The 12,441-nt window shown below is 37.3% G+C and overlaps 1 protein-coding gene across 1 annotated transcript; it reads left to right on the forward strand.

Annotated features, from left to right (window-relative positions):
- The first annotated feature begins 7,783 nt into the window (after positions 1–7,783).
- Positions 7,784–12,110, forward strand: LOC100375961 (insulin-like peptide 7). Its single transcript, XM_085505928.1, has 4 exons — positions 7,784–7,834; positions 8,020–8,153; positions 9,015–9,148; positions 11,551–12,110. Exons 1-4 carry the CDS (start codon positions 7,784–7,786, stop codon positions 11,730–11,732), a joined length of 501 nt encoding a protein of 166 aa, XP_085362054.1. The 3' UTR covers positions 11,733–12,110.
- Positions 12,111–12,441: the final 331 nt, after the last annotated feature.

The raw sequence follows: 12,441 nt of genomic DNA on the forward strand, positions 1-12,441 counted from the left end.
GACCAACAGCAATATAATGTGTCACCAACTTTCGATTTGAGTCAAATGGTTATTTATTTCCATGGTGTTGGTGGACGAACGGTATCGTCGCTGGTAAACTTTGACCTTGGTGTGGTGAGCCGGGTTTCGCCGGATATTATGGTCTTAGAGCTAGGGTCCAATGATCTGTGTGACTTTTGCGTGGTGCCATTGCAAATCACATGCAAAATGGTAGACCTCGTTCAACAAATGCATAGGGAATTCAGGGTAAAACAAATAATTGTCAGTCAAGTCATGCACAGAATGAGACCATTTCATAAGTTTCATATTTACAATGCTAGGGTAGATATTTTAAATCACGCGTTAAAGTCTGCCTTAGAGGAACTTTCATTTGCCATGTTTTGGAAGCATATTGGCTTATGGATTTCTTCTCTAACTATAATGTTACCAGATAGCATTCACTTGAACAAATTGGGTAATTATAGATATTATCAAAGTGTTCGTGGGGTACTCTTGCAGGCATGGAGGTTTTTAAAGGCAGCACAGGTTTAACTGGTGGTGGTTAGGTAGTTGCTAAATGCAGACTGTTACATGAATGAGTTTCTGCTTTTATTATTTATTGAACTGTGGATACTATCTCTAATACCCCGGGTACTTGAGTGTGATTTTTGTTTTTATTTTATATTTTGCAGACTTTTGATCCTATCTTTATTACATGAGTGTGGAGTTTCTGCTTTATTTTATATTTTGCAGACTGTTGATCCTATCTCTATTACATGAGTGTGGAGTTTCTGCTTTATTTATATTTTGCAGACTTTTGATCCTATCTCTATTACATGAGTGTGGAGTTTCTGCTTTTATTGTAAATGTTGCAGACTTTTGATCCTATCTCTATTACATGAGTGTGGAGTTTCTGCTTTATTTATATTTTGCAGACTTTTGATCCTATCTTTATTACATGAGTGTGGAGTTTCTGCTTTATTTTATATTTTGCAGACTTTTGATCCTATCTTTATTACATGAGTGTGGAGTTTCTGCTTTATTTATATTTTGCAGACTGTTGATCCTATCTCTATTACATGAGTGTGGAGTTTCTGCTTTATTTTATATTTTGCAGACTTTTGATCCTATCTCTATTACATGAGTGTGGAGTTTCTGCTTTTATTGTAAAGGTTGCAGACTTTTGATCCTATCTCTATTACATGAGTGTGGAGTTTCTGCTTTTATTGTAAAGGTTGCAGACTTTTGATCCTATCTCTATTACATGAGTGAGGAGTTTCTGCTTTTATTGTAAAGGTTGCAGACTGTTGATCCTATCTCTATTACATGAGTGTGGAGTTTCTGCTTTATTTATATTTTGCAGACTGTTGATCCTATCTCTATTACATGAGTTTGGAGTTTCTGCTTTATTTTATATTTTGCAGACTTTTGATCCTATCTCTATTACATGAGTGTGGAGTTTCTGCTTTTATTGTAAAGGTTGCAGACTTTTGATCCTATCTCTATTACATGAGTGTGGAGTTTCTGCTTTTATTGTAAAGGTTGCAGACTTTTGATCCTATCTCTATTACATGAGTGAGGAGTTTCTGCTTTTATTGTAAAGGTTGCAGACTGTTGATCCTATCTCTATTACATGAGTGTGGAGTTTCTGCTTTTATTGTAAAGGTTGCAGACTTTTGATCCTATCTCTATTACACGAGTGTGGAGTTTCTGCTTTTATTGTAAAGGTTGCAGACTTTTGATCCTATCTCTATTACATGAGTGAGAAGTTTCTGCTTTTATTGTAAAGGTTGCAGACTGTTGATCCTATCTCTATTACATGAGTGTGGAGTTTCTGCTTTTATTGTAAAGGTTGCAGACTTTTGATCCTATCTCTATTACATGAGTGAGGAGTTTCTGCTTTTATTTTACATTTTTGCTGAATTTTGATCCTATCTTGATCACACGTGGGAGTTTCTGCTTTTATTTTATATTTTACAAACTGATATTGTAAATGTTGCAGACTTTTGATCCTATTTCTATTTCATGAGTGCTTTAATATTAAAATGTTTTGCTTGATCCTAGCTCAGTACAATTAGGCAGTTGATTCAACATCTTGCTCTAGTTTCTGCCTTTTTCAAAATCATTTTTCACTAAATAGTATCATCTGTTTATGTGCATCTCTGCACAGATTCATAGAGTATGTTTTGTAACAGTAATGCTGCTGATTAGTCTCTTTATTATAGATCATGGCACCTGCGCGAAAGCGTAACACACTGAAAAAAGTTGTGTCACCACCATGGAAGCGTACCATGGCAACCAGGAGAGGGAAAACCAAGCTACCTGTTCCCATGGAAACAGCAGCCATATATGATGTTGGTGCAACACCAGTAGCAACACAGGATGTGCCAGCACAGCCTTCTCCTAGTGTACCAGTGAGTCAACCAAGCACATCACAAGCATTAGCATAAACATCAGCACTTATTCAACAGTCTACTTCAGCATTACTTAAAGGTATTGAGACATTTACCAACCTAGCAAACTCGATGCAAACAAGTCAAGCTAACACACATGGGGAATCGGTTATTGCAACACCAACAACTTGTACGAGCATCCCAGCTACAACAACAGTGGTTGAAAATGCTGTTCTGAATACAGTTAACGAAATAAGAGATTCATGTCCACAATATTCGGTACAGGAGCAGGTGGAAGGAGGGAAAGTAAGTCATTTTACAAGTGTAACTGTTCCATTAGGCGCTAGGGTGCCACACAAAGTTAAACACAAAATTTGGTGTAATGAGTTTGTTGATTTGGGTAGTTTGTTGTCAAAATTTGACAAGGAACAGTATACATTATCAGTTATGAACCCTTCTCAGACTGACAGTCCATCTTTCCGCCTGATTCCTACTGAAAAACAGATACCCATTGACTCAATTGCAAAATGGTCATCTGCTTTTCAAATTTTCATAGCAATTTATTCAGCTAAGTTTAGTTCTGATACACCTGGTCTTATGAAATACATGGATACTGTCAGGGAAATAGCAACTGGAGGAGGGGATTGGAAGTACTATGACACGAATTTTCGCAAATTACGTCAACAGGCAGCCTTACCTTGGGGTAAGTTGCACATTGAGTTGTATTTGAGAGCAAAACAATCTCCTCGCCAGTCTTTCCCAAACAGTTTTCAGTCTTTTCATTCACAGCGCTTCTTTCCAAGAGGAGTATGTTACAAGTACCAGAGGGGAAAGCCATGTTCCGGATGCAACTACCCTCACAAATGTTGCTGGTGCTCTGGATCACACCCAGGCTTGGAATGTAAAACCCGCAAACAGGATTTGCAAAATGGACCTGGCGTTGGATATAGCTGAATTAACCCCAGTTTTCCCTATAGGTCTATTACCCACCCCAATAAATATTTAGCAGTTACAACTAAGGTTATCTGGCTATGACCCTATTCTGGCTCAATACCTTATTGAATGTTTTAGTTGTGGTTTTTCTATTGGATTTTCTGGGAATAACATAACGTTTGATTCGCCTAATCTTAGATCAGCTGTTGAGCAACCAGGGGTTGTTGACAAAAAATTGCAGAAAGAATTATCTGCAGGCAGGATTGCTGGACCATTTCCGAAAAAAACCTTTAATAATTTCCATTGTTCACCATTGGGTGTTCTTAAGAAGGTACCAGGTGAATTTAGACTAATTCATCATTTGTCTTGGCCACAGGGTAACTCCATTAATGATGGCATTCCACCTGAGCTAACTATAGTTAAGTATGCACGAGTGGATGACGCAGTTCAGGCAATTATACAATTTGGTGAGGGCTGCTACTTGGCCAAAACAGATATTCGCTCTGCATTCAGAATTATCCCAGTGGCACCATCTGATTATAATTTGCTGCGGTTTAAGTGGCTAGGTCTCTTCTATTATGACAAATGTTTCCCAATGGGGTGTGCAGCATCCTGCAGAATCTTCGAAGCTTTTAGCACTGCTTTGGAATGGATGACTGGACAGTCAAAGCATGCAGGAGCGGTTCTACATATTTTGGATGATTTTTTATTGGTTAACAGGGACTTTTATTACAGTAAAACGAATCTTGATGTTTTTTTTAGTCTATGTAATGATTTGGGAGTCTCATTATTTAAGGAGAAAACGGAGGACCCTGCTACTGTTTTGTGCTTTGCGGGTATTGAGTTAGACACTGTTTTGATGCAAGCTCGTCTCCCACTTGAAAAAATACAACGTTGCATATTTCTAGTTCAGCAGTTTCTGGGACGCAAAAAGGCAACTCTTAAAGAAATCCAGTCCTTGGTCGGAACGCTTAATTTTGCTTGTACTATTGTCACCCCGGGAAGAGCCTTTTTAAGGCGCCTATTTGATTTGACTTTGGGTCTAACTCAACCTCATCATCATCGCCATATCAATCACTGTACTAAATTAGACCTACTTGTTTGGCAAGATTTCCTGCTGCACTTCAATGGAAAAGCTTTCTTTATTATGAGTCAGTTTCCTGAAGACTTGGCACCCCAGCTGATAACAGATGCAGCTGTATCTATTGGTTTTGTTGCATTGTTTGGCTCACATTGGTTTTATGGAAGTTGGCCAAATAATTTTATACACGACATAACATTTTTGGAACTCTTTCCCATTGTACTGGCAATTGAGGTCTGGGGTGAGCACATGTCTAACCAGGCAATTTTGTTTCTGTCAGACAATGCTGCAGTGGTGCATATAATAAACAAGCAATCATGTAAAGATAAGGACATTATGAGGCTTGTTAGAAAAATTAATTTGTCTCCGTTGCAACATCAGGTTTAAGGCGAAACACATCCCGGGGAAAATATAATGAACTGGCAGATTCTCTTTCTCGACTTCAGATCAAGAAATTTCAACAGCTGGCACCATGGGCAGATCAGTGGCCAACCCCTATTCAAAAAGATGCATGGGAGATGTTCAGTGGTATATGACAGAATTACTGACATCAGCATTGGCCCCATCAATTTTAGTCAAGCAACTAGCATGGCCAATAGTTGTTTCCTTATATTCTGGCTGGGCTAGCATGGGCAGCCCTTATGTCATCCCTGAGTGTTAGGTATCTTCTCATTTTTGTATATAATTTATTTTTATTTTTTGGTGTGGGACTGACACAAGGTGTGTCTGGTGGCATAATTTGGCCCCACACTCAGTGACGTTAACTTTGTAATTTGTTCAACAAACTTGACTTGCTACTTTTAGTCAAGAGTTAGGGATTTTAGAAAAACTTTGTTTATTCAATTAACTTGATATGTTACATTGTATTCAAGATTTTTCAATAACTTTTTCCGCTTATTCAAGCATTTTGTTCACTTTACCCAAATGATTAGGGTTTTTGAATAAACCGGCCACAACTGGGGTATCCAAAGTGCGGTAACCCAGTTGTGGTCCTTTTTTCAGCCAAATACAGGTGTATTTCATTGTGTAAATGGGTTCCAGACACAAAATAATTTAAATTCCCGAAAACGGTGTTAATGTATTGTACAACATATATTTTATAGCTCCAATGTCAAATAAAATAAACACAGTGACGTTAGTGTGTGGTTTGTGTCATACCGGCCTGTAAATGAATGTGGAGGAACTGTTATCTGCTGGCGCTGCGACGACCGTGCCACTGTGCCACTAAATGTGCCACTTTATGGTGATTAAGGCGCTGCGTGACAACTGTGTTGCTACATAATATCTGTGGCACTGCATGGCGTTACGAAGATTGTGTTCATTGCATGATAACTGTGGCGCTGAGTGACGACTGCAGTGCCATGGTTTTGTCACAACTGGTCGATTTCATAAAACTTGCGTTGCGTGACGACTGTGAAGCTGCGTGGCGTTGTGTGGTTCTCATAGCGCTGTGTGACGACTGTGTCGCTACGTGACGACTGCATTGCCATGGTTATATGTTACAACTGTTGGATTTCATAAAACTTTCGCTGCGTGACGATTGTGAAGCTGCGTGGCGTTGTGTGGTTCTCATAGCGCTGTGTGACGACTCTGGCGTTAAATGCCGACTCTGGCGATGTGTAAGTATGTATGAACTGTTGCATTAAAATGAGGTACACACTTTTATGCGAATAACCAATATTTACAAGGGTAATCATTTTTGAAATGTAATTCAAATGTGTAATTGACTAAACGTCTTAATCTGTCATACAACGATTTGAATATGAGGTCATTCAACAACTTCCATAACTTTCATAAACATATATCAGGTTTCACTGGCAAACAAAAATATCGATTTGTGAATATTGATTATTCTGCGTCGAGCGAAGAAACAATATATTGCAGGCCGCTTTTCAAATAATGATTATTCATACAGACTCTTTTTAAAAGATAATTCTGAGACAAAGACATATCACCGAAAACCGTGTTTAGATGTGACACAGCATCAGAAACATTCACTCTGTAACTATGGCTCAATAAAAAGCGATTATTGATACAATGAGCGGTGACGCAAATTCGTACCCGTATTTCGGCGTTGCGAGGTCTATTCGTGGATTTTTTTTTTGTTAGCGGCAACGTTGATATGTATGTAAGTAAAATGTTCTCATTCTAATAAAGAATTGGGTTTACGAACGAGTAGATGGCAATCACTTATTTTGCGTTGTTTGCGTGCATTTCCAGGAATGACACACTACGTACGCTAAGTCGGATTCCGTCAAAAAATTTAGTACTTTGAATTATGGACTGACGTAATGTACCAGATAAGACAATATAAATACACTCCGCAACTCAACGTGTGAGTGTATTTTTCTGATAGTAACACGATAGTAACACGGTAAACAGGCGATGTTAAGTCCGATTCGAGACATAATTACACACTTAAGTGTAGGAAACATCAACTATTATAGCAATTGTTTTTAATTATACACAATTATTGTCATCATAATAACACAGAATGAAAAGAGCCCTTGTGCTTAATTATCGATTTGTTTAACTAATTGCGGAAGCTTACTTTAAAGAAAAAAAAGCTCCGATCACTACAATGCAGTGCGGTCGATAGTGGTCATTCAACATTAATCGATATGGTTTGTATTATTTTAACTTGGGACTCAGCAGTATGGGTACACTGGACATACCACATTTAAACATGACAATACAAGAGATAGAAACATCGCACATCTGGTAAAATCTCGTGAACTTCGATCTATTTGTGGGTGAATTTAATTTAAATGTATGATCGTCAGTGATCAGTGATCAATACATTCGCACGTCACTCGAACAGTACAGGTCTGTTCTACGCACCTTATAAAACCTCGGTGAAACCCCGAAGTTAAGTAATTTGTCCTTGCTGAGGTAGGTTGCACAACGTTTTTTCTCTCTCTATTCTAAACATTGTTCTTTTCTTTTGCCGAATCATCAGAATTTTTTCCTTTTAACTTTCCACCAGTATTTCTGCAATTATATTGCACAATAAGGTTTTTGCCATATCCATATTTGCCGGCTCATAGATGATGTATCAAACTTTTGGTTGGTGCTGGGATGTCAATGCATGATCACTAGGGTTTCTGTAATTATCTAGCCCAACAACGCGAACTAAACATACATTACTATCTCATTAGACATTAATGGTTTTATAACCTACTCATTTCATTGTTATCGGAGTGCCTACTTTAAAGTGTTATCACAATGATCGTGTTATAAACAGGAGTGTGTTTATCCGTTCAGTACAAACATGGTCGTTTGTCGGGGCCGCCTCCTCTGTACAGGTGCCAACACAACACAACACAACACACACGATGCGAATGTCAATTGGCCAACAACCCATATCTCAGTGCAATGCACCAACGTACACGGGAATATGCCACAACCTGATGCAGCTATGTCTGCGTGGTTGGAGCACTTAGATAATGTTAGTACCGCCAATCGTAAATAAAAAAACAGCGTACAATTTAATTCAATTTAACAACACATAATGTCAATATTATACTGCCTTCAATTCTTAAACAAACAGCAAAAATATCAACAAATATAACTGCTATTTCGCCCTCCATCAACACGAAATTGATATGTTTATTTGAATTTCGTATATTACAGACAATGAGTACGTCACTAGTGAACTTGGTATTCTGTTTGACTCTTGGTTTTATGCTATGCCAAATACAAGCCTTAACTGTAGAGGAAGACGACACAATCACCTTCAGCCAGCTCCACAGAATGTACGGTGCTAGGTAAGTTTAATAAAGAGAGAATATCTCGTTAATGATATCAAATTTATTAAACAAGCGGAGTAATTGTCACCAAATAATAAACTGTTTTGCTCTGTTTAACAAAAAAACACACACGCGGGAATGTAAGTGCGTATCCGAGAGTCTGCGGAGCGTGTATGGAATTGTTGCATTTGCACAAACTTACTGCCATTCACGAATAACGATTGCCGTTAGTTTACCCTCATGCGACAACAGAATGTTTATTTGTGAAGTCATGAATAAATTTACTATTCCGGCGATGCGTTAGTAACACAATTACTAATTCTGGATTTTACCCGATCAGTGACTTTATGCAATTGAACAATACACCACTGGATTGGCCAAGTGAAATAACTTTCGTGCGCCGCCGAGTTGATGTTGGGAGATTCAGAAACACATTTATTTCAGATACCGAGAGAAAGATTCGACATTTCCATCCATAAGGTTCAATTCCCTTTCCTGTAAATTAGATTACTAAAACTACTGTTAAAATAGTGTGGAAATATCCAGAATAAGCTCACTGATTTAGTACACACAAATGTGAGATATAAGATCGTACCAATATACGTAGTGCAGAGTACAATTTAAGGAGTGGAGATGACCATAAAGGCAATTTAAAAAAATAATATCAACGCTATAATAATTTAATAATATACATTTATTAAGTTTCCGAGTTGATGTTTGATATGTTTGAACTGCCTTTTTATATTTCTCTTCGGGGTCGGCTTTTACATTGTGTCGGGTATATGTCCTATATTTACAACGCGTTCCTATGGTTTTATTTCTCAAGCAAAATCAAGAGTAGACAGATAGATGTACGCTTGGATTTTATGTTTATTTTAGGACTCCTAGTGACTGGCGCGCTAAGTGGACAAGCGAAACAATTCACGCGTGCAAAGAAAATCTGTTACTTATCAAAGAGTACGCCTGTTTCGTGGACATACATAAATCAGCAGGCCGGAAAAGGACTGAGGATGGTAAGCATAACCTGGATTATTTAAAAATTCAAGAGCATAATAAATATGTTCAAATATTTATTTACAATTCAATGACATTGTAAGTACATATTTAAGTATAGTTTTTTTAGTTTCAGTATACTTAATATTAGATGTAGTGAAAAGAAAATTATTAAAACTCACAAACTCGTTGAATGATTTTTTGATATTCTATATCATTTCAGAATATTTGAGATAACTATATTAATTAGCGTAATTAAGATAACAATTTACATAATTAATTAAATGCCAGATAAACAATAAAAACTCTGGCGCTTACAACTGTGTTACTCTATATTTACTGTGGCGATTCGTAGTGCTGTAAAACGTCTATAATGATGTGAAATGACTGCAGTGCTCCATGACCACTGCGGCGATGTTCAACAACGTGGCACTGTACGAGGAATGTGACGATGCACGACGACTGTTAGGTTGCATAGTGATTGAGACGCTACACGATGACCATGGCGCTTACAAAATTATGGGACTATACGACTACTGTGGCGCTGCGTGACGACTGTGACGCTGCGTGACGACTGCGGCACTGCGTGGCGACTGTGGTGCTGTATGTATGACGGCCATGACGATTCAAGACTAATTTCTTGGGATTCCACCGCCATCTCTTGTCTTGTTCGTGAATTCCGTGCACGTTTACCCGAGTTTTCATTCCAAAGAATGACCAATCATTTGCAACTATATATACGCGAATATTAGCCAGGAATCCCTGATAAATTTCTATAATGTTCATCCGATCTGCAGATACTGCTATACGACAATTACGTTAGTACCCGATCATTGCCACCAATTCGTTTTCGTCAAGTCAAAAAGCGTTTACATAAAGTCTGGCAATATAAACACATGCAGGTTTGTGGGCACTTGGGAATGATTTTTTTTTTTTTGCTTTTTATTATCCAAAGAGTCTTGGCTATAGACTGTTAAAATTTTGTAGAATTGTGAATAGTCGAACATACTCAAAAAAACGATTTTAAAATATAGATAACAGGTGCAAACATTTATACTTTTCAACGCTTAGCAATAATTAGCAAGGCTGTACATAATTTATAAAAAAGAAACATGGTGAAAAAAAGAAATGGCGGGATCTCACATTATGCGCTATATTTAACTTCTAACAAAACTAAAATACATTTAAATTTTGAACTGTTACAGCTATTTTAAGGTAGAGATGCAGGTTCGTGGGCACTTGGGAGTGAAATTTTTTTTTTTTTGCTTTTTATTATCCAAAAAGTCTTGGCTATAGACTGTTGAAATTTTGTAGAATTGTGAATAGTGGAACATACTCAAAAAACGATTTAAAAATATAGATAACAGGTGCAAAATTATCTCTTTTGAATGCTTAGCAAGATGTAGCAAGGCTGTACATGTATAATAAAAAAGAAAACATGGTGAAGAAAAGAAATGACGGGATCTCCATATTATGCTCTGTATTTAACTTTTTACAAAACGATAATACATTTAAATTTGAAACTGTAACAGCCATTTTAATTATGAGCATTAGCAAACTTCTTACTGAGTGAATTGTTATGCAAATTAGCAATTATCTCAGCTTCTTTTTAGTGCACATCCCAGAACTTTGTTTTGAAATTTTCACAAATGATTGACAATGTGTTTATATTCAAAACGCCGTTGGGGCATTGTTTTTGATTGAACAGTGTTACAACAATCGTACAGACAACTAGCCTGGGTGTTAATTTATGCATAAACTTGAAGTAGTGAAATTTGGGCTGCTGTCCTGCAAAATTGACAACTGGTAGACATTTTTCAAGACGACACTTTCTTCATAGTAAACCGATGTACCCACAAACCAATTTTGACAGAAAACAGAAACATGGTTTAGGAGCTAATTTTTTTTAAATCACTTTTGACCCAAAAAGCACATTTTTGTGCATATTTCAAACTACAGTGTCCATAACAAAAAAATACTGACAAAATTTTAAAATTTACACAATAAGCTTTCCGAAAACATATAGTTTTGTGGACAAGGGAGGTCATCGTGGTTTCCTAATTAACTAATTAAAATACCTGTCAGGTAAACTGCATCTCTACCTTAATACAAAAAAAAAGAAAAGAGAAATGACATAAGTTTTAAGGCAAAAACAAAGTTTACCAATAATGAGCTGCGAATATGGCGATATGACTGCGATATGGCGAATGCGGTATCAATGTGTTTCTAACAACTTACAGCTGTTTCTCTCTCTCCCGCTCTTAACGATATTTCGGCGCTCATTTGAGTCTGAAGTATATTATAACGAATAAATGTCATTTTACAATGTACCACATTCCTGCTCATTGTTACGTGATTCGAAAATATAGACAAAAAAGAAAAAAAAAGATAATATTATTATTATTTATACTTCTCGTTGCAGCTTTCGTTGACTCATCACTGGCGCATGATTTTCTGAGAGGGCTTATGGAAAAACGAACCTTAAAACGATACAAAAGAGCATCTGCTACCAGCGAGTGTTGCGCCGGCGACAGTAGTTGTGTTTGGGAAGAATTGGCAGAGTACTGCACTCACCAACGGGAAGTCAGAGCGATGGACGAATAGAGCGTATTCGGGATTTTCCGACCTATTCCTGAGGAAGAGAGGCGTTTGTTGTGTACTTAGCGGGTTTTTTTAGTGCCAGACAACTAACGTCATCTAACTAGAAACAGTACTGCCTAAATGCTAGACTGGCAAAGTAGGGACTTCTTTTTTTTTTACAAACAAATATATCATTAATTGTCAGAAATCTCGACTGGACGCAGCTGCAGACGACTCCCTGCATTGGAGTGAAAACCGGAGCCGAATCACTCCGGTGATTATGCTAATTAAAGATGTTGATTAGCATTGACAACGAATCAGAGTGCAGCTGTATACGTCATATCTTATCTATGTTAATTATCGTGCCCTTTCACTTCTGAGATCCCGACGATTTTGAAAGAATACTTATATACATTGGACATTTAAATCGACTTGTTTTCAGTAAAAATGGATGAAAGTATCGCCGTTGCACTTAAAAAAATTAAAGTATCCATCTCTGCGATCGTATCGAATCAATCTTTAAAAGGTGACGTTTACTTTCACACACCCACTAATGATTAATCAATGACATTATGAATAATCAATAGCAGTCAAATGCCCGCAGATTTAGTGGTCAGGTTAGTTTACGCGATCACGCTAAAAGGAATAACAGAACAATTAATTATTTCTTGTTGTAAAACAAAAAAAGAAATCCCGACTTTGCCAGTGTGGATGTGTGAAACATTAAGAGTAT

This window comes from Saccoglossus kowalevskii, chromosome 12 (genome assembly GCF_978046115.1).
Source record: "Saccoglossus kowalevskii chromosome 12, keSacKowa6.1, whole genome shotgun sequence".
NCBI lineage: Eukaryota > Metazoa > Hemichordata > Enteropneusta > Harrimaniidae > Saccoglossus > Saccoglossus kowalevskii.

Excerpts from the sequence above, each read along its gene's own strand:
- LOC100375961 (XM_085505928.1), top strand. The coding sequence starts at position 7,784 with ATGCCACAACCTGATGCAGCTATGTCTGCGTGGTTGGAGCACTTAGAT. Across the intron at positions 7,835-8,019 it reads GGTTGGAGCACTTAGATAAT|ACAATGAGTACGTCACTAGT; the intron begins GTTAGTACCGCC and ends CGTATATTACAG. Across the intron at positions 9,149-11,550 it reads CCGGAAAAGGACTGAGGATG|CTTTCGTTGACTCATCACTG; the intron begins GTAAGCATAACC and ends TTCTCGTTGCAG.